The sequence below is a fragment of the Carassius auratus genome, chromosome 30 (genome assembly GCF_003368295.1).
Source record: "Carassius auratus strain Wakin chromosome 30, ASM336829v1, whole genome shotgun sequence".
In the NCBI taxonomy this organism is placed as follows: domain Eukaryota; kingdom Metazoa; phylum Chordata; class Actinopteri; order Cypriniformes; family Cyprinidae; genus Carassius; species Carassius auratus.
In genome coordinates this window covers 17634424-17658435 of record NC_039272.1, presented here as the reverse complement: position 1 = coordinate 17658435, position 24012 = coordinate 17634424, and the positions used below count along the sequence as shown (strand labels likewise).

At 36.9% G+C, this 24012-nt stretch overlaps 1 protein-coding gene across 1 annotated transcript in view; it reads right to left on the bottom strand.

The window, feature by feature from the left end:
* rras2 (RAS related 2) overlaps nt 1-22523 on the bottom strand; it is a 53074-nt gene extending 30551 nt beyond the window's left edge. The window contains exon 1 of the mRNA XM_026211834.1: nt 22089-22523. Within this exon, the coding sequence (XP_026067619.1) occupies nt 22089-22190 (102 nt within the window). The 5' untranslated portion in view covers nt 22191-22523. The remainder of the gene's footprint in view (nt 1-22088) is intronic.
* Between the last annotated feature and the right edge of the window lie 1489 nt (nt 22524-24012).

Below are 24012 nucleotides of genomic sequence, written 5' to 3'. Positions count from 1 at the left end.
TGGTTGCTAGGGCCGTTGCTAAGGTACCCAGGGTGGTTGCTAGGGTAATTGGGGCGGTTGCTAGGGTGTTGCTATGTGGTTGCTAGGGTACCCGGGGTGGTTGCTAGGGCGGTTGCTAGGGTCCCCATGATGGTTGCTAGGGCCATTGCTAAGGTACCCAGGGTGGTTGCTAGGGTAATTGGGGCGGTTGCTAGGGTGTTGCTATGTGGTTGCTAGGGTACCCGGGGTGGTTGCTAGGGCGGTTGCTAGGGTCCCTATGATGGTTGCTAGGGCCGTTGCTAGGGTACCCAGGGTGGTTGCTAGGGTAATCGGGGCGGTTGCTAGGGTGTTGCTATGCGGTTGCTAGGGTACCCGGGGTGGTTGCTAGGCAGTTGCTATGGTAACCAGGGTGGTTGTTATGATGTTACTTGGTGGTGGGTAGTTGTCACAGATGGTCACTATGTAGTTATTATAGAGTTCTTAGCCCATTTGAGCACTTAGCTAATCACTATTAGCATGTAGCTAATCACTGCTAGCATGACTAGCATGTTGGAAGTCCAGTGTGCTAGCATGAGTCAAAAAATCCAACCGCCATGTCTATGCGATGTTCTGATGCAGAGATATAGGTCGTGCAAAACGGTTGCTAGGGTACTCCGTTTGGTTGCTATGGAGTGGCTTGGCAGCTGCCAATCGTGATACTCCAAAGGCTGTTCGCCAATATAAACCAACCCCCATGCCTCTACGATGTTCTGATGCAGAGATATAGATCTTGCAAAACGGTTGCTAGGGTACTGTGTTTGGTTGCTAGGGAGTGGCCTGGCAGCTGCCAATGATGATACTCCAATGGTTGCTTGCTAATATAAACCAACCCCCATGCTTCTATGTCTTTCAGATGTTAAGATATCTCTCTATACTTTGGGTTGCTAGGTAGCTCTTAATGGTTGCTAGGGCGTGGCTAGGTTGTCTTGAAGGAGATACATGATTGGCCGTTTGCTGCCCAAGTCATACGAGCCCACCCTCATGTTTCTATCACACTTCTATCCAAAGTTATTCATTTTATCTTTTTCAATGGAAGTCTATGGGGCTTGTTGCTATGGTGCTCTATATGGTTGCTAGGGCGTGGCTTGATAGATTCACAGTGATCCTGAGAGACTGATTGGTTGCCTGATTCAAATGAGCCCACCCCCTTGTCTCTATGACACTGTGATGCAGAGTTATCTTCAATACAAAATCCCTATGTAATGTCCCATAGCAGGAAAAGTCCTCCCTATACTTTGTATTAGGGCCATTTTTGGGGGGCTCTCGCGCCCCAGGGGTACAACTTATACCCCACTGCGGGGTATGTTCTCGCACAGCCTGATAGCCTCTCCAAATGTGGAGATTCACGTGTTTCTGCGAAATTCTCTCTCGGAGCTACGATCCGTCAAAGTTGGCCGCAATGCATTGTCTATGCGTTTTTTCGCCCGTTTTTTCGCCCGGTGTACGAATATCGTACGCCCGATCGCTTATAAAAGTCATAGCACACCATTCCCGATTAGGCCGCACGATTTGACGCCTGTTTCGTTGGTCTGTGACAAAAACTGCGGGACTAGTTACGCGCCGAAATTTGTACGGATCTAGTATAATAATAATAATAATAAGTATGTGAGATAGTAATAGTGATGCCTTGCCTCCGGCAAGCACCACTAATAAGATTAAATAGTAGATCAGTAAGTTGGCTTTTTCAAGCCAACTTAATAATAATAATAACTAGATAGTAAAGTTTGTTTTCAAACTTTAAGTTGGCTTGAAAAAGCCTGGCCAGAAAGTTAGAAAAATGTAAAAAGTTTGAAAAGCTTAAAAAGTTTTAAAAATTTAAAAGTTTTAAAAGTTAAGAAGTTTAAAAAAGAAAGTGATTAACATATTATTAACATTATAAGCAAGTGACTACCATGTCGTTAGCATGATTAGCAAAGTTGTTAACATGTTTCTAGAATGTTGAGAGCATGATTTTAGCATGATTAGCATTTTGCTAGCATGTGACTAGCATGTTTCTAGCATGATTAGCATGTTGCTAGCATGTCGCTAACATTTTGCTAGCATAATTAGCATGTTGCTAGCATGTTTGTAGCATGATTAGCATGTTGCTAACATGTTTCTAGCATGATTAGCATTTGGCTAGCATGTCTCTAGCATTTTGTTAGCATGTTTCGAGCATGATTAGCATGTTGCTAGTATGTCGCTAACATTTTGCTAGCATGATTAGCATGTTGCTAGCATGTTTGTAGCATGATTAGCATGTTGTTAACATTTTAGTAGCATGATTAGCATGTGGCTAGCATGTCTCTAGCATGATTTTCATGTTGCTAGCATTTTATTAACATGATTAGCAAGTGACTAGCATGTCGTTAGCATGTTTGTAGCATGATTAGCATTTTGCTATCATGATCAGCATGTTGCTAGCATTCCACTAGCATGTTTGTAGAATGATTAGCATGTTGATAACATTTCGCTAGCATTTTGTTAGCATGATTAGCATTTTGCTAATATGTTTGTAGCATGATTAGCATGTTGCTAGCATGTCGCTAGCATGTTTGTAGCATTATTAGCATTTTGCTAACATGTTTCTAGTATGATTAGCATGTTGCTAGCATGTTGCTAACATTTTTGTAGCATGATTAGCATGTTGTTAGCATGTAACTAACATTTTGCTAGCATGATTAGCATGTTGCTAGCATGTTTCTAGCATGATTAGCATGTTGCTAGCATTTTTCTAGCATGATTAGCATGTGGCTAGCATGTCTCTAGCATGTTGTTAGCATGTTTCTAGCATGATTAGCATGTTGCTAGCATGTCGCTAACATTTTGCTAGCATGATTAGCATGTTGCTAGCATGTTTGTAGCATGATTAGCATGTTGCTAACACGTTTCTAGCATGATTAGCATGTGGCTAGCATGTCTCTAGCATGTTGTTAGCATTTTTCTAGCATGATTAGCATGTTGATAGCATGTCGCTAACATTTTGCTAGCATGATTAGCATGTTGCTAGCATGTTTGTAGCATGATTAACATGTTTCTAACATGTTTCTAGCATGATTAGCATGTGGCTAGCATGTCTCTAGCATGTTGCTAGCATGTCGCTAACATTTTGCTAGCATGATTAGCATGTTGCTAGCATGTTTGTAGCATGATTAGCATGTTTCTAGCATGATTAGCATGTGGCTAGCATGTCTCTAGCATGTCGCTAACATTTTGCTAGCATGATTAGCATGTTGCTAGCATGTTTGTAGCATGATTAGCATGTTGCTAGCATTTTATTAACATGATTAGCAAGTGACTAGCATGTCATTAGCATGTTTGTAGCATGATTAACATGTTGCTAGTATGTCTCTAGCATGTTTTTAGAATGATTAGTATACAACTAGAATGTTGCTAGCATGATTAACATGTGACTAGCATGTGGCTAGCATGGCTAGCAAGTGACTAACATGTTTCTATGCTAATCCAGGTAAAACCAGTTGATTCAGTTAGAAACCAGCTAAGACCAGCGTGACAGTGGCCAAAACTACTTTAAAACCATGTTAAAAGCATGTTCTTGACATGATTATCAAGTTACTAACATGTTGTTAACATGTTTCTATGATAATCGAGCTAAAACCAGTTGATTCAGTTAGAAACCAGCTAAGACCAGCTTGACAGTGGCCAAAACCACTTTAAACCATGTTAGAAGTATGTTTCTAGTCTGATTAGCAAGTTACTAGCATGTTATTAACATGTTTCTATGATAATCTAGTTAAAACCAGTTGATTCAGTAAAGAAAACCACCTAAAACCAGCTAAGACCAGCTAAAGCCAGCTTGACAGTGGCCAAAACCACTTTAAACCATGTTAGAAGTATGTTTCTAGTCTGATTATCAAGTTACTAACATGTTGTTAACATGTTTCTATGATAATCTAGCTAAAACCAGTTGATTCAGTAAAGAAAACCAGCTAAAACCAGCTAAGACCAGCTAAAGCCAGCTTGACAGTGGCTAATACCACTTTAAACCATGTTAGAAGTATGTTTCTAGACTGATTAGCAAATTACTAACATGTTGTTAATATGTTTTTATGATAATCTAGCTAAAACCAGTTGATTCATTAAAGAAAACCACCTAAAACCAGCTAAGACCAGCTAAAGCCAGCTTGACAGTGGCCAAAACCACTTTAAACCATGTTAGAAGTATGTTTCTAGTCTGATTAGCAAGTAACTAGGATGTTGTTTTCATTTTTCTATACTAAACCACCTAAAACCAGCTAAGACCAGCTAAGGCCAGCATGACAGTGGCCGAAACCACTTTAAAACCATGTTATAGGCATGTTTCTAGTCTGATAAGTGAGTAACTAGCATGTTGTTAGCATGTTTCTATGCGAATCTGGCAAAAACCAGCTAAAAACAGTGGATTCAGTAAAAACCAGCTAAAACCCAGCTAAGACCAGCGTGAGAGTGGTCAAAACCACTTAAAAACCAGTTTGGGAGACTAGCCAAAACAACTGATCAGCTTAGGCTGGTTTTAGCTGTATTCTCAGTAGAGAGTTTTTAAGGTTTGCTATGGTAGTAGACAGCTTAAATATATTATAAGCCTTATTTTTCAAAAGTTTGTACCCCCTCAATGAAAGTCTATGGGATTTAAGGTGGTTTTGGTAGTCTGGTTTACGAAAACCATAAGCTGGATCAGTTAGAAAAGATATAGCAACCCGAGTCAGACCAGTCTGAAGGTCTGACCCGAGTTTGGTGGTTCTAGCTTGAAAGCTCTAGGAGGAGATAGTGTTTAAAATTTGGCTCAGAAGAATAATAATAATAAGATTAAATAGTAGATCAGTAAGTTGGCTTTTTCAAGCCAACTTAATAATAAGATTAAATAGTAGATCAGTAAGTTGGCTTTTTCAAGCCAACTTAACAAGAACAAGGAGCATACAGGGAGTAACTGCTGAAAGAACAAAGGGGATCGCATTGTTTCAGCAAGTGCTTTAAATGATGTAGTGTATCACAAAGTGTAGGTTAAGCAATCATACATATCAAGGGTGTGTAAGATTCAGAATGTAAATATTTGCTTATACAATTCATAAGCTGGAATTTGAATTGAACTGGCCACACCTCACAGGAAGTTGAAGTCAAATTTGAAATGAGGTGACTGGAAGAGGAATTTACTCAACGACGTATGGGTTATTTTGTGTTAATCAACCAAATGTCAGAAATTTCCCCAGCACAGATTTTTGATTATGCTAATATTTTTTCTGAAGAAAGATAAATATTTATGTGTGAGTGATGATAGCCCAAATATGAAGAAAAAAATCTTGAAAAGAGCTCTTTCCCCATTTCCTCAGGTGAAAACTGCCATCTTGACCCCCCTCTACAAAATAATGGATTACTCAGTAAATATCCATCCATGACATTTAATATTTTGGCTTTCGTCAGTATACATGTCTGTCTTTCTTCAGAAAAGATATTATCAAAATAAAAAATGTGAGCCAGGGGCCTCTGGCTGAGTTGGCCCATATGGAAAAAACAGTCCACCAAAGGATGTCTAAATACAAAATATTTGAAAAATATAGATAAAAAAGGTTTTACTACCACCTTCAAGATTCTGAAGTGAACATCTGATGGAAACTTTACAATCCCATGAATCCACAGTAGAGGGGTCTACAATTCTGCATCCAAAATTTAATTCAAATTCAGGAACTCGATTCTTACTGCTCACATCTTTTGTAAAAGGGCTGACGCTCATCTGAAACTTGTGGAACACACTAAACTTCCTGTTGACATCATGTGTTTTAGATGAGCAAATGCATTTCCATCCATTTTCTCATCACATGAACTGCAGCTGAAGGCTAAAAGCTGCAGAATCAAGATGACGACACACAACTCTTTATTTCCATATGTAATCAAGGAGTCTAGCAGCGTGACTGATCGTTCCCAGCAGTGGTCTGAAAAAATCATCTCAAACCCATGGAAACTCCTCAGAGCAGCTGGTGAGACATGAAAACCTCCATCTGTGGGTGAAGGAATCTACAGGTGTCCGGTTAAAAAGTATGAACTTACATTAAAATCACACAAAACCACATAAACAGACCATGGGGAAAACCAAACCATCAGAGATGTGTGTGTAGTGAGAACACCTGTGAATATTTTTTGAAGTTGAGTTTCATAAACCTGAAATAGTTCAATGGAGCCTGTTGATGGCCTTGCCAACAAGAGGAGCATCCCTGCAGAGTTTAAAAGAACACAGAGACTGAGAGAGTGTTGACCAATAGTTTAGGCCTTCAATCATGTTGCAAAAGATCAGTGTGATCTAAACGCTCCGTTTGAACTTTCCAGGGGGTCCCATAAAGACACACGTCCAGCAACTGCCCCACTCAACAGACTCAAAGAGCTCATTTCACGCAACTGGCTTTTAATCGGCAGCTGACCACTCTGCGTTATTGCCTATATTTTACCGCAATTTGGGGAACTGGTTTCCAGTTGTGTAACACGCTTCCTTGTCACCTGCATAGTTGGCTTTGTTCTAAATCACACCAAAACAAGCAGAAGTACAGCATCACATGTTAAAAAGAAACACCCTCAGCCTCCCTGTGAGCTCCAGATCCAGGGTTGAGCTACTAATGTTGCTAGGCTGCCACTGTGGCCTGACTGGCCTCTGATTTTGTTGTTGCAAAGGAAAAAAAACAGACTTTTTGTTTCGGTTGGCATCAGACCCTGAATGTTAGGACCAAGGTAAGCTTTTTTTCAGTAGCGTACCAGGCTGAAGTGGAGTACCATTCAGTTGGCTGGCCAAGAAAACCAATAAGTCATGGACCACAGTTAAAATGAACTATTTGACCTCATTCATTACAAGTAACTTGGTGACTCCACTAATGCAGTAAAACTATCATATGCATGAGCTCATACATCTATTCATTTCCATCTGATGTCTTCCGAGCAGCAGCAAAGCCACATAAGACTCCATATGGTGGTCTTTCACTTAAAGTTACTCCTTGCAGGTGAACCATACTGAGAAACGTTTACAAACAGAAACTAGATTTTATATTGTGGGCAGTGCTTGATTTTTTAAGACAGCACTAAGGTATTGTGGGTAGTGGCCAGGGCAAGTCTTTAATGTGTTACTATGTGGTTTCCTACTGGCCCAAGTCCCCATACCTTTATATAGTGCACCATTTAAGGGGATAGCCATTTGTTGCAGTTTCCGAAATAAGGCTCTCTGGGAGTCGTGCTGAATGAATTACCACATCTTGGCAAAAAATGGCATCCACAACCCTTCCCACCAAACTCAATGTTCAAAATCGCTCACTTGTTTTAATTAATTCCATTTAAGTGTACTAAACTAATGTCAGAATAATGCAATTTTTAAGCAATTTTGAATGCAGCCTATGATATTCTGGCCCATTTATTAAAAGTTCACCTAAAAATTTAAATTTCCTAAATATTACACTGTTTCAAGTAAACCAATCGAACACAGTTACACAATATACTTTTTTATTTTTTAATAATAACATTTTCGAATTGTTTTACTTAACATTTATTTGTAATATTTGGGAAATTAACTAGCAATTTCTAATTGAACATTGTTTCAACAATGTAAATTGTACACCATTTTTTCATGTATGGGTGGTCAGATCAGACCCGCAATGTTATGATGCAATGAGAATTGTGAGCAAAGAAAACAAAAATTACTTTGTTCAACCATTTTTTTTCTTCTGTGTTACATCCACAAGAGAACCACAATGCATGTGTGCGATGCTGCTGAAGCAGGAGCCGATGTTCTGACATAGAACACAGATGTGCTGCTTCTTGTTTACAAGCAGAGGAATGAACATGCATGAGTCATGGTACTCTTGTGAACTCAACACAGAAGAGAAGAAATTGTCGAATAATGTTGTTACTTTTGTTTTCTTTTCAAACAAATAGTTCTCTCTTAGCTAGGCATGGGCCGGTATGAGATTTTGACGGTATGATAACTTAAGCAAAAATATCACGGTATTCTTGCTACAGCTGTGAAATGTCTTATTTTTTAATTAAATTTAATAAAATTAAAAATAAAATTAAAATTCTGCTGGACACAATATATTTTGTTTTTGAGCAACATAAAGAATATTAGAAATAGTAGAATTAGTTTATTTTTTCTTTGATTTGTTTAATGAAAAAAAAAGAATGACATCTATATTTAAGCTAAATTTGTAGTTACATTTATATAATTTTAGTTATATAATTTATATACATATAATTTATATCATTTCATATAATTGAATTATATTATAATAATCATACACATCATTTGATTTAATAATAATACAATTTAAAGCAAAAACAGAATGTTCTGACAAGCTTTGTGAAATTATACCACGTAAACTTTTCAGAAGACAGTCCGATCCCCTTCGAAACTCATTCATATAAACCCCAAAATCAATATTGAGGATTTTCTTCAAATAGTTTGTGCATCATGAACAGTGAGTGATCTGCCTGCTACAGTATTTTTCTCTGTGCATCCATCTTCAGCATCTCTGGCTTGTGTTAACGGGCATTAACAGACTTCATATTATCACATAAATTACATTTTGGAAAACGATTGCATTGCAACGCAGTTTGTGGACCTTGAACATTTCAGTTGCATTGCTGTCAATGGAGGGTCAGAAAGCTCTCGGATTTCATCAAAATTATCTTAATTTGTGTTTCAAAGATGAACAAAGTTCTTACAGGTTTGGGACAACATGAGGTGGAGTAATTAATGACAGAATTTTCATGTATTGAAATTTTTTTTTTTTATTTACCCATCCAGATATTCATTTTTGGGCTAAACTATTATGGGCAAACTATTATTATAACTCTTCAATGCAGTCCATTGAATCTTTTGACACATTTTATGGTCTTCAGTGAAAGTCTCAATTCATATTCATTAACATCCATAGAACAAACAGTGTGGGATGAGTTCCATGCCAAAATCTAATACTCAGGGTGAGGAGCAACACTAATATTGATACCTTCCTTAGCAAGCAGCACTAATTACCAGACCACTTCAGATTCCAGGAAGTACATGACACAGAGTTGGATGAGGTCATGTGTTAGTATACTGCAGTCATCCAACGCTTGGAATGTGGAACGAGTCAGCCGTGTCAAAAACGACTATCAGCAGTGCAAGCGGGCCAAGAGCAGTCACCCTCTCGACCCCCATCTAATCAAACAGCCTTCTTTTATGGTTACTGCTATTCAGCTCGACGTGAACCACCCACACGGTCAGAATTCCACTGCCACCACGGCTTTCTAAGGGCAAAAGAGGAATTTTCTGATTAAAAAAACCTTCACACAGCTTTCTGGCTACATAATATTACAATATTTTGTAAGTTAAAAAGAGGCTTGTGCGTTGTTCCAGAAAGACTAACAGAATGAGATCTTTGCTTGGCAGACTGACAGAAATACAGCACCATTACCGTTTTAGGCCAGCGGTCTCCCAATGCACAGAGAACAGAAATGCTATTAAAGCACCAGACTGCTGCTAATAAATAAGAGCTAATGGCACTACGCACTGACTGTCCTCAAGAGCCCTCCTGTTTGAGAAAGCGAGAAGAGAGCAGTACAATTCATCTCCAGACACCATTTTAACACCCAGGGAGGCTGATACAGATCGCATTAAATCAAAACGCTCCTCATTCTCAACAAACATCACTCTATTCTGACAGAGGAATTAGATCTTAATCCTGAAAGAATGTTTTGGTTGCTGAAGATTAAAGGTTACCGCAACTGGAGCTATACGGGTGCAATCCAGGGTCAGGTCCTGCATGCAAAACAAAAATATCCAATGTTTTGTTTGCTTATGCCAAACATTTATCAGACCCACTTGACATGTGTCCTCTGAGGCCAAGTGGTTCTAGTAGGCCACATGCTCACAGGTCATGAAGCAGGCTGTGAGACACATCCATCACCTGTTGAGGAGCTCTCCGGCCCCCTGCTTTCTATGCAACAGCTGCGTCGCTAATGAACTCAACTCTCGTCTAGCTCGCTGACAACTGGCCTGCCCCTGTGAACTGGACCCCAGGCACCAGCAGACTGAGAAGATCTGCAGTACAACGATACAGATCGGTTGGACTGGATCATGTGTGCTTTAATTGTCTATTTGATTAAATAATTAAACAAAAAAAATATTATGAAAGGTACTTATTTATTGCTCTACAATGGCGTTTAGCTGTTCATAGGAAATGGGAATTATTAGAATCACTGAGCCTGGATTCCTGAAATCCTCAGAACCTGTCTTCTCTGACAACGTGAATTAATTTCAGGAAAGCGTGTCATTGGATTACCGTCACAGTTTGAGCTCTAACAGCTAACAGAAAAACTATACACCACAAAATAGGTTTCCATCCGCATATTTGAATGCAAATGTTGGCATACTGCAAAAATTTGACGGGTGGAAACACCAAAGTGCAATTCAAATTTATGAAATGTGAATAAAAAGGATATGCTCACTCGAGGTACATACTGTTGATTTAGCAAGAAGATATGCGCATAAACTACAGTGGAAACACATTTACTGAATAAATTCGTAACTGTGCATCAAAGAACTCTGCATATGTGAATTCACTAGCAATTCACTTAAGAGATCTGCCATCAATCAGTCATTTGAAGAGTGTTTTGTCTATATGTTTTAAATTGTAAGTAATTAATCATAAAAACAAATAAAATTTAACTTAATATCATCATCTTAAAGGATGTAAAAATCTACAATTTATTATTTATTTCTGATTATTATGATTTAATATTAAAAATGGTTAAGATCAATAAAACTGCAATTAAAATTTGTAAATTGTGTATGTTCATAATTTTGTAGATAAAAGTTTGTTCGGTAAAAAGTCAAGCACATAACTTTCTTTCAACACGTCAAAATGAATACCTCATGTGATCTGTGATAAATTTCCAGCAAATATGTAGTTTGTCAAAACATTTTGCAAATAAACATTTAAAATAAAATCTTACTTCATTTATTAACATTAAAGAAACAATAATTTGTTGCTTAATTTGATAAAAGAGGCCAGTGGTTACAACATCCATGCATCAATTATCTAATTTATTATTATCCAAAGAGAAAAACTCTTCTGCATTCTTTCTTACCAAAGGGGAAGACAATACTTCTAGCTTTAAATAAAAATGGATTATTAAGAATGAAAAATATGTCAGGTGGGACTTGGTTCGATCCTCTGGATGGAAGCAGATCTGAATGTGAGCTTGCAGTTGATTGTAATGAAGGGACAGAGTTTATTTGGACGAAATGCGTTTAGTGAAGTCTCACATATTTCACCAGAGAGAAGTCTGTTTTTTTTTTTTGTTCTATATATCAAAAAAATAAACAAAATACAGATCAATAACATGGATTTACATAATAGGATGAATTTTCGTTGAATGCATGCTTTTAAATAGGTTAGAAAAGTCTTCTTGGTAAGTTCGGATGGTGGTCTGCATGCTGGGCTGGGGGTGAGGGGAGTGTGTGGCTCATACTGGGCTAGAACAGGAGGACAGGGTGAGTTATGCATGCATACTGAGGGCACATGAGGAATGCAGGAAAGGGGGGCTGATTCGCTGGCCAGACTTCCGGGGGAAGGCGCCATGAGTTCAGTGACTCAAAGAGCAGCTGAACTGTAACTTCATCAAAGCCCACTATAAAGCCACTGACCCCGTGGCACGTGCCTGTATGGAAAATCATCAGGGCAGGCAATGCCAAAAGGCTTAAACATTGCTCCGCAGCACAATGAAATAAAGACCAAAAGAGAATGGGGGTGTTGAGCAACTGCAATTGTTTGGGAGTGTGATATCAGGTCAGCACTTTCATAATGTCCCTCCTGCATCTGACTGTTCCACACTTGCTGCCACAATAAAGACTTGCATTGTTACTCACCCAGCTTCAGAGAGCAAATAACTTTTTTCATCCAGCTTGCAAAAAAAAGACATTATTTACGAAGAACATTTTTTAATGTTTCTAAAAGAAGCTTCTTATTCTCACCAAAGCTGCAATTTAAAAAAATACAGTAAAAATGAAATACTGTAAAATGTAAAACAATTATTAAAATGTATTTAAATATAATACTTTTTTTTTAATTGCAATAATATTTTACAATATTATTACAATTAAAAATTATTGTTTTATATTTTAATACATTTTAAAAATTTATTTATTTTTGCTTTTGAGCAGAGAATACAGTGTCACATGATCGTTTATAATCTTGTGCTCAAGAAATCAATTTAGAGATCCACCGATCAATGGGCCAGAGATCGGAATCAATCATGACTGGTCCGGATCAGTGACCGGTCGATCAGTCTAACTTCTTTCCGATTTCGAGCCAATCAGTTTTATTACCAGCAGCACAGTCAATAATGTCACATCAGTGGCCCATTCTCGCTCTCTTCTCTCCGATGACCCCTTCTCTCTCACACATGTCTCATTCACGCCAGTTTAATGCTGCTTGTATTGCACATTATTTTAGTCATTCCCGCAGGTTTCGCTCTTACACCACTGATCTATATTAGAGGAGCACACAAGCTGCGCTCAGTCTCAAACAGCTTGTGAGCCACAAATACCAAAATGAGTGGCTAACTGTGCTAAAACGTTTAAATACATACAAATTGACATCAAAATGGCTGTCTTGGCGAGTATCCAGTTAAACACAGTCAGTTTTGGAATGTTAAATAGTTGAGAAAGAGAAGGTATGTTGTGTAACAGTATATTGGGTCTGTGGATAAATTCTTGAAGTGACTGAGGTCCAATATTCCTGCTGCTGTCTGTCATGTTAATCAAAGAACAAAGAAAAGCTCTCGACTGAATTCGTTTTATAATTTTAATGGTAAGCATTCATTTGTATTTATTTTTATGAAGAATACAGAAATGACCTTTTATAAAATTTGACATTTTACTTTCATTTCTGTAGTATTTCTTACCTCAATAAAACCTTAACCTGAAAAACTAGCTTAGCTCTCTTTATTCTATTGCATTTATTTGTGCTTTTGTTTGTAGTATTTTTTATTTGTTCTTGTTTTATAACTTGTTAGAACTGTTCTTGACTTTTTACTTGTTTTTTTTTTTTTTTTTGAACTTTGAATTGAAGAAAAGTAGATTTTTGTTTGTAGATGCTGTCAAGTATATCTCTTAGGGGCAAAAAATCGGTATCGGCAGGTCACACTAACAAAAACAAAAAAAATCGGAATCAGCCATGAAAATTGCAATTGGTACATCTATAAATCAATTCTTATTATTAATGTTGAAAACATTTTTTTCTTTAAATGGTGATTCGTTGGTTAATTAAAAGTTTTAAACCATTTATTGGAAACAGAAATTTAAAACAGTAATATTATAAATTCACTTCTAAATTACACATAATGCAATTACCAAATATTATGGGTCTGACTCATGTACGCAGATCATTCAAATTGAAAAAATAGTATGAACCCATAAGTGCACCTGAGAAATATTGACATCATTTTCTGCAAGACTGATGGTCCTAATAGAAGCTAAAATAACATGTTTACTGTTGAACAGACAGAACTCTGATTTTTAAAAATGAGACTTGCTTTTAATTGAATAGCAGATATATCAATAAGCAGATATTAAAGCAGATGTCAAATTTATGAATATGTTTTGCAGATGCTCAGTAGACTGCTTGACATGACTGATCTCCTTTTATTCTCCTCGTTTACACCTGATAAACGATTGTCGTATTAGAAATACAAACTTTTGATAGTTTCTTCGGAAGAAAACAAACATACATGAACACAATTCCAAGAAAAGCAAAAGTATTGTTCAACTTCAAAATCCTCTTAGCATGCAAACTCAATACACAGTATGTTTGTTACGCAATGGAAATGTTGTTTTTTGTTCTTTAGGGTAGAAAAGGTGTGGTATAATTTTCAGTGCACAGCGTAAAGCAGACAAGGTGTGAGCACGATTCAGTCAATAGATTTTCATCCAGCAGTTAGCACAAGTAAACAGGATACCTCAGTAGAACGCGAGCCACATAAAAGCCACAGAAGTTAACGAAAGAGGCAGCATGCGAGCAAGAGATGTGTGTGGGCGCCACTCAACAAACATCAGACAAACACAGCCTACATACCCTCCCCCTCTCATAAAGAGTCACACTCCTCTCCTTCAAACACACACACATGCTCAAAACACATGTAACCAAAACTTACCACTTCTGCAAACTGCTACTCTAACCAGTGCAGAGTTGTGTTTTCAGTAGCGACACAAATCGGAAAAGAATGACTTCATTTAAATGAGGGTTGAAAAACATCCGAGAGGTGTATTATTAGATGAGCAAGTAAATGAGGTACGCCGTGTGCTCCATTTCTGATGATGAGGTGTAGCCTCCTGAGACACCGCGATGAATTGGCCTGTCGCTGTGCTTTATTAAAGACCCGTCGAAGTCAGCACAGCGGTGGATAAGCTACAGCTGGGACGAAGCGTAACACCTCTAAGAAGTTTATGCTTACAGCATCTCCCCAATGTGCCAGTTGGAATCAATAGGTTTCCGCAAGGAGGTTCATGGAGAGGCATGTGGGCCTCTTTCTCGATTTTTACAAAGCAAAGGCCACATGTAGAAGTTCCTTGCTCTGATCTGATCGAGGTTCTATTCCTAAAAGAGGTTCCTTATGATTTCATTTTTCCACTGAGGTCAACTTAATTCATATTAAATTTTTTAATTAATTAATTTGAATTTTCTTCTCCACCCCCTCTCTCTGGGGTTAAGAGTTAAAGAACATTTGTTGGTGGTTCGCATGTGACATGAGCAGCGGGTTGCTGTGGTCTAATCCTCAAACAACATTTTGTGGGTTTTATTATCATGACCAATGTCATTTATGTCAGAAGTCATTTTGACACACACACGTACACACAAACACACACACGCCTGAATATATATATGTTTATATGTATTTGTTTTTAAGAAAACTAATTTATTCTGCAAGGATGTATTAAATTGATCAAGAGTGATGCATTAAATTGATCAAAGGCTGTTCCAACAAAATTCTATTCTTTTTAACATATTCAACGAATCCTGAAATGTCGTGTGAATCACGGTTTGTACAAGGAAGTAGGGATGCACCGAAAATGAAAAATCTTGGCCAAATTCAAAAATGAACAAAATGAAACATTGGGCCGAGGGCTGAATACCCCACACGGTTTTTCCAAAACAATTTGGCGCTTGGTGTGAAGAGGACGCTTTCGACGTCACTGGGTCTTATAGGTGCGTAAAATTGCTGGTATTCTTTATTTTCTTTTTCTGCTTGTTTGTGAGTTTTGATACATCTATATTTTTTAATTGTTTAATTATTTTAAAATTAATATTGTACATATTTGGTTAAAATCGATTCCCTATTTTCATTTTCAAAACTTTTTTTTGGTTGGTCTGATCGATTGTGCAATCGATTCTCGAACTAAAAGTGACACTACTGTCGTTAAAGATTTTGTCTTTTTTTTTTCAGGTAGTTTTAAATGCTTCCACACTGCGACATGTTTTCTGAATTAGTGCGTGCCTCTATTTTATCGTGTCACGTCATTGTTTGGTGCATCCCGAATACTAAGAAATATTTCTTGAGCATCAAGTGAACATATCAAAATGTTTTCTCAAGGATCATGTGACATTGAAGACTACTCAAGTAATGGCTGATGAAATTCAGCTTTGACTTGACAGGAATAAATTTAATGTTTATATTATTATAATTGTATTTTATTGTAAATATTAAAATTGAAAACAGTTGATTTTTATCAATAAATTAACATTGTAATACAGAGGAGAGGTCTGTGTTGGGGGGAAATCAACTTTTTAACCTGTTGAGCTCAATTTAACCTAACATGTATTTCTGACGGTGACCTAGACTTAATACTTAACTATATATCATCACACGACCAGATGAAACTTCTAAATTATCTAAACTAACAGAGTTTGTAAAAAATGTAAAAGATTGGATGACCAATCATTTTCAATCATTTTCTCCTATTAAATTTTGATAAAGACAGAGATATTACTTATTGAACCACAAAAACGTACACATAATCTCTTGGAGTACAATTTGAAACTAGACAAATGTAATGTAATCTGAGTGTTATTTTAGACAGCAACTTGTCTTTTGAAAATCATATTTCCCATGTAACAAAAACAGCATTTTTCATCTTAGAAACATTGCCAATCTTCGATACGTTACCTGCTTCTGATTCAGAAAAGCTAATTCATGCATTCATGAACTCTAGACTGGACTATTTTAATGCACTGCTAGGTGGTTGTCCTGAATCCTCAATAAACAAGCTACAGGTAGTCTAGTCCAAAATTCAGCAGCTAGAGTCCTTATCAGGTCAAGAAAAATAAGATCATATTACCCTAATTTTACAGTCTCTGCACTGGCTACCTATTAAGTTCTGTATCGGTGACAAAATACTTTTAGTTACCTATAAGGCCTTTAATGGGTTAGCTACAGCGTACCTAACTACTCTTCTACCATGCTACAATCCATCACACTTCCTAAGGTCTCAAAACTCTGGACTTTTGGTAGTACCTAGGATAGCAAAGTCCACTAAAGAAGGTAGAGTTTTTTTTTCATTTGGCTCCCAAACTCTGGAATAGCCTTCCTGATAACGTTTGGGGTTCAGAAACACTGTCTCTGTTTAAATCTAGATTAAAAACATATCTCTTTGGCCAAGCATTCAAATAACACATCTCATAATCTTGTACTGCAGTTATATCTGATCAAATGCACATTATTATTCTTTAACTTAAAAACAACACATTTTTGCTTTGTTGGAGCTACACTAATTATGTCTTTATTTGTTTCTCTGTTTCTGCCACGTAACTAGGATTTACACAAGCTTCAGTCTGGATCCAGAACACCTGAGAAGAGATGATGGCAACCCCTCGGAGGACCTCAGATGATGCCAACCCTAAAACAACATACAGAACTAACAAATTTTGCTATAAGTTTGTATAGCAACATATAATAATTGCGGTTCATCATCTGTTTGATTACATCTTTAATTGATTTTTCTGTACATTTCTGCCATATGTACATTACCCGACATAGTCACCACTAATAAGCTATTAGTAAATATATTGTAGAAACTTAATTTTCTGTAAAGCTGCTTCGCAACGATGTGTATCATGAAAAGCACTATACAAATAAACTTTAATTGAAAAATCTTTTATAACATAATAAATTTATAAACTCATTGGTGTCACTTTTGCATCCTTGAATAACACTATTTATTTATTTCACACAAAAAAAAAAAAAAAAATCTTACTGACCCCAAACTTTTTTATGGTAGTATGGGAAAGTACTTGTACAATTTGGAGGTCATTTCTCTTCTTCCTATAATAGTAGCATGCTTATCAATACAGCAGTGTGAGAAATCAGCAGGTGAGTCTGCAGGAAGAAAACAACATCTCTACTCTCACGTTACCTGCTTCACACAGCCTCCCACACACATTCACACTTACTACTGTCAAACCCATTTTGAAATTTTTATGATTTCTTTAAAGCTAAAGTTTACATTTAAAAAAAATTCAATTAACTTTTAAGTCTTTATATCACTAATAGTTTTCCTCTCAACTTGATCAGTGGTTTTAGGTAAAATGCACATGCAAAAAAAAAAGGCCTTTACGTTCTCTGAATGCTCCAAACAATCAGCCACTGCATGATCAGAACTAGCTAATATAATTTCCAATGATTCAATATATGATCTCCCATCTTGTTGATCACAGTGTTATGACACTGAAGATGTGAATTTGTTTGGCAAATACGACAAAACGTAGGCGTGGCTCAGTCTCCACTTGGCTAGAGTAAAATACTAATGCAGCTACAAGGTGTGTGTAATTCAAGCTACTATAACTCCTCATCAATCGGCTGCTCTTCAGTCTGCATACATGTACTGCTTTACTTCCACTTTTGACTGCACTCTTCCTTCTCACAAACAGTTCATCTTCTTTAAAGCTCCATTTGAAGGGTTGCCAGATATATATATATAAAAGAAGCAATCTGGTCTAAAATACACAACAACCCCAGATACTCTGCTTTAGGTAAGTGAAAACAAACCCTTAAAGTTGCAATATAGTAAGTAGGGATGGCAAAACTGTACCAGAAAAACAAACATAAGATCAATATCCCAAAAAAATAAAAAGACAGGAAATAAAATTGCTGAGAGCCACAAAGATCTATCCTAGGTCCTATGCTATTTTCAATATACATGTTTCCCCTTGGTAATATTATTAGAAAATACTGGATTAGTTTCCACTGTTATGCTGATGATACTCAACTATATTATATATATATATATATATACACACACACACACATACATACACAAGACCAGATGAAACTTCACAATTATCTAAACTAACAGAGTGCATAAAAAATTTAAAAGTTTGGATGACCAATAATTATCCTATAAAATTCAGATAAAGAGATATTACTTATTGTACCAAAAATAGTACACAGTATGGTCATAATATTTTAAACTTTTTATTATAGCAACCTGTTTGACAGTGACATATAAGCAATACAAACTGTCTACCATGTTCTTTTTATGTTATCAGAATACTGCTGTTTCTGCTTTCCCTCAGTACAGTATAGGTCTTGTCTGAAGCTAAAACACTCATATGTAAGCACCAAAGACTGACCATGCTGCAGTCGTAGGGAAACAGTGCTGCAGGGAGTCCATTCTCCCAGAAATGAGAGCCAGCGATAAAAGCTAATATTAGCTAACATGTGATCGTGCCTTCACCAGCGCCATGCTACGCTTAGTGTACTCTGAGACGGTCTGAAGCGACAAAAAATGTCAGTGAGGCCTGCAAATAATTTCACTTTCACACTTTTGCTAATGAGGAACAGCCTTTACTCACAAGAAGCTCAGCTGACAACTAACAATCTAGGAAAACCAAAGGCAAAAACAATGATTTTCTTGCAGCTTTAAATCATAGCACAAACTACATCAACTCCACCTTTTTAAAAGTTAAAAAATAAAAAAATTAAACGATAACAGTAGGAATATTACTTAATATCATTATAATTAAATTATAATTCATTAATTAAATATCTATGACACAAAGTTCAAATAGTCCAAAGGGAAAAATAATAACAAAAATAATCTTTTACGTTATAATATATTTTTAACATTAATTTTAAAGCAAAAAAAAGGTAATCTGCTACTAATATCTGCACAAAACTCCATGAAATGCCATACTTATACTACACAGCTTGGGTTGCATCACAATGACGTCAACTAATCTATTTCAGTCTGAGTCACATGTCTAACTGGCGCTGATCATAGCCCATGTCATGACGCTAGTTTGAGATCAACCTCTCTGCTTTTTTATTGAAGTCAAACTTGTGGCACAGTGTGTAGCAGTCAAGCAAAGTAATGCATCACTGCAGTATCTTCAACCAAATTTTGACAGCAATCAATTATGTATTGCGCCAGCATAACTAACAAAGAATGTCACGCATGCACCTAACATTCAGTGGCAAAGCGGTGTGAGTTAGGAGGCTGCACATACTTTCCCATACACATCCAGGAGGTCCTTAGAGACCGAGCAGGAGTGGAGGAACTTCCTCTTTCAGAGGCCGGATTCCGGCTTCTCCATGGTCATTAACCCAACATGACTCAGATGAAACCTCCCTGATTAACACACATCTGAACGGGAAAGCCTGGAGTCAGAAACAGCTGGGCTGCACTTTCTCACTGGCAAAGACTTCTAGAAACACTCCAACAGGAAGGATCTTCCATGGTTTTCTTTGGACTACTCTCGTTTTTTACACATTTAGTACCAGTGGAAATCATACTAAGCCCCATTACAGAATAGTAAACTTTCACTGAACATTGAAATGTGTTAGGTTAATGTTTAATTGTAGTCTGATTTTCATTACTAGCTGAAGGTGTTTCATTCAGTGCATTTGCTAGTAACAGATCATGACCATGTCATCAAATGTTGATGATTAAGCTCAAATGTGGCACTGCCAGCAGCAGTTAAGCATTAGTAAAAATCACAAGCGTATGAGGTGATCAAGCATATTAATCCGCTTGAATTGCTAATGCTTGCAAAAATATGGACAAAAAAAAGCAATAATTCAGTAAGTCTATAGTAAAACTGGTTTATGGGGAGGAGACTGTGACACGCAAAAAAAACAGCAATCTGGCATGACTTAAACTAAGATACAACACTACTATGATGAAGAAAGCAATTAAAGAGAAAACACCTGTTCTGATGTTGATCTGCTGCTTTAAGCACATCAGATTGATTCAGTGGAAATGTCAACTGTATTTCGCTGCTTTTAAATCCAACAAATGTACTTTTAATATCTAAGTTCACACAAGAAATGAATAAGCACCTGACAAGCTGGTTGCACACTCACTCTAACATTTATCATTATGTTTCTTCATCAAGATAAAATAGTTGAACGTATACCTAAAAGATAAGAAATTCTGAATTCCTAGTAAATCAGCTTCCTCGGGCATGTAAATACATTTTCTTGAATTATGCCCAAATCGATGTGTTGCCAGTCATGCCAAGTTATTTAAGACACTTTTACCCTGTAATCTGCCATAAATAAAGCTGCCTTGCTTAAAGTTCATTGCGACAAACTATGAGAGATGAGACAACTTTACGAGAGACAGATTTAGACTGTGTCTCAAAACTCTAGTCAGTCGTCTACCTAGACACCGTTTTGGGGCATCGCAGGCATATAGATCACCTAAAATAAAGCCATTAATTGTTTTCCTGTCTTGTGAGTAATGAAAAAAAAAAAAACAGACAAAACTAAACAATAGGTAATGCAACAGAATTATTTTTACATTTATTCTTCAATTTTCTTACAGAATGCATTTTTTTTCTTGTGTAACATTACAACAGTGTCAAATACAAAAATCACATTGACAAATTTAGCATTCACTTCAATGAATGAATGAACTGAGACAACAGGATGGCTTCAAACCGATTATCAGCTCCAACTATTGAGCTGTCACCACAGCCAGATGGAAAACCTTACAGTGTTGTTGACCGCTTATAATATTCATTCAAACAACAATCTTGTTTCGCATATCACATGAAATGCAGTAGCCATTTTGTTTTTCTTATGTAACATGAATTTGCCTACTTAAAACTTTGGGAAAACACCTAAAAATCCTAACCAATTTCTTTATTATTTTAACCATTGAGTTAATAAATCATAATTGAACATAGAAAATATAAGCATAATAATTTATACATGAGGTACTGATTAATATAATTAACTGTCTGAGAATAATGTAATATCATAGATCAAATAAAAGATACATTTGTGTTGGGAACATTCTATTTACCCTTATTGGTTAATTGTGATGTGTATATGTTTTATATGTATGTGCATATGTATATTTTGACTAACCCTAACTAAGCAGATAAAGTTGTGATACAAGTTTTGTCCCATGTCTCATGAATGAATGTAACAATAACTGAACCCATTACTGTAGTTTTTACTATAAAACCCTGGCATTAACCACCCATTTCCTCAAAAACAACTGAAATGACATACTGATTCTGTAAACAACTTCTTAGACGAGAAATGTCATTACACTAATTACAGCAGCTATGGTACCTTGGCAGAAACATTTCTAAAGTGACTAGACAACTATCCAAAAGAAAAAAAAGGAAAACTTGTCAATATTGTTTTACATACTGTTACATAACATTGTTATGCAGTCTTTAAATATATTCCTAGTCAACAAATGGCTCAGGTATTTCAATCGCCTGCTATTGTTATTAATTTGTTGTAACTCAGTCTAATATGCAACAGTTTACGAAAGTGTTTCTCATCCTTATGAACTATATACAGCACTTTCGATACAGAGTTTTAACTATTACTACATCCATTAACTCCTACGTTTCTCCTTATATATTTGTTTTTACGTGTAAGCAGTAATTTTCTTAAATAAAGGCGGGGAGTTAAAGTGACGCAGGCCTTGCTCTGATTACTGAACCCCCTTTTCCGCTTATGGGGTCCCCATTTCTGTGAGCAAGATCCACCCATATTTCCTAAACACCCTCACATCTTTTTAAAGGGCCGAGAAGCACATAAGATTGCGCCATCTATCCGCTTACCTGGATAAACTGGATGGTTAATGCTGATTTCCCGACGCCTCCACCTCCGACGACCACCAGGCGATATTTCTCCTGCACTGAGCCGTCTTTCCAGCCAGCCATCGGGGACACACTGCTGCTCTCGCTCCGCTGTCTAAACACACGCACAACCGAGACACTTTACTCTGTGACAGGCCTTCAGATGGAAAAATGCAGCAGGGGAAAATGCGATACGGCGTTTAGGCGATATGTGGACTCAGTGTTAATCCGTACGAGATGAGAAAAGTACGACCACAGTCTGTGGGAAATGCATTCACTGCTGCCTCAAGTCCATACGCCCTCGTCTAAATCGCTACCAGGCACTGACTGCCTGTGCTGCTGCAAGATGAGGGGAAGATAGGGCTAATCAGTCCAGCAGTACACGCAGAAGGCGCTAGGGGGCGCTCACTGCCATTCCTGCAGGTATGTGTTGGTTTGAAACTGATGTCAATGTATCACTGATCTCAGTTACTAAATATCCGGAATTGCGAGGTAAACGTTGAAGTCTGCCACTGACAAACCCATATTGTCCCACTCAGTGTCTGTGGTGGTCCTGGGCTATCTCATAGTCATTCATTGTTGAATGTCAGTCTGAAAAATAACAAAAAACCCTCTAAAACGAGCCAGGGTAAGACCAGCAAGCCATCTTTTAGGCCGGTTTGCGAAATGTACATTTGAATCATCTCTCAATCAGTGCTTCTTCTCAACCAGAGAACAGGAAAAATTACCCCAGCAACTGCCATTTTCATTTAAGAATCAGTATTCCCTGCTTCGAAAAACAAGCTTCGAAAACCTGGATATATGCAGTGTTTAAAAAATTGTTTTGTAGTCCTTGAAAAGTTATGTTAATTAGTACAATAATAAATAATCATGGACATTTCTAGAATAAATATAGATGTTTGTATTAATAAACCAAACTTCAGAATCTTGTAATCATGCGTTTCAGTTGATTCAATTCAGTTAATATAAAATAGTATTATTTAAAAAATAAAACAAATACAACTTCTGATCAGTCATAGTTTCTGTTGGAAATATCTTAGTCTATTATACATAGGGGGTCTTCAGAAATTGTTCTTGACAAAAAAAGAATAATTCAAATTTAGGAAAGAATATTTATATTATCACAGTGATTAAATGTTGTGTTGCAGAAAAGTGTACACAAGTGAGTTACAAAATAAAACTAAATAAAACAGAAGATCTGGTGCAAGTCAAAGGCCATTTTTGATCAACAGGTGGGTGTGTTAAACCAAAACCATTAAAGAGGAGTCATTTCTTGACAGTTAAACATGTTACATAGCCCACCGAATCATTCTCAGACTTAACAATGTCAACAGTGGAATCACTTGGGAGAGAATTGTCTGGAGACTTATTTCTTTGAAAAAAAGAGGAAAGTCGTACCAAATCATTGTTTTGTGAAAATATAGCAAAAAAAAATACAAACACAAAAACGTTGAGCTTGTGACAAAGTCCCTGAAATAATCAGGCACTCACTTTAAGCTCTCATTTCGATACGATAAGTAAGAAAAACAGCAGTGTACCAAGCAAGTGTTTTAAAACTGGTAGAAGCTATGCTAAATGTGACTGTTTGGCAACTGAACTGTTCATATTTACAAAATAAAGATGTCTGGGAATCCACTCTGGTCTCATGAGACCAAGTCAATCATTTCAGATTTAATAGCTTTCCAAAAATGTTCTGGTGTTGCCAGAGGAGGAGTACAGTAATGTGTCTGTTTCTCACAGTGAAGTTCAGGGGTGGTAAAGCTCTTGAAAATGTAAAGAAGTTGTTCTTCATCAGTGCTGTCATGAACTCATACTAAACTGAGTGATGTAATTCAAAAACTTAAAACGGAAGATGGCACCCTCTCCTCATTCCCCGCATTGATGGGCATTTTTTTCAACATGACAA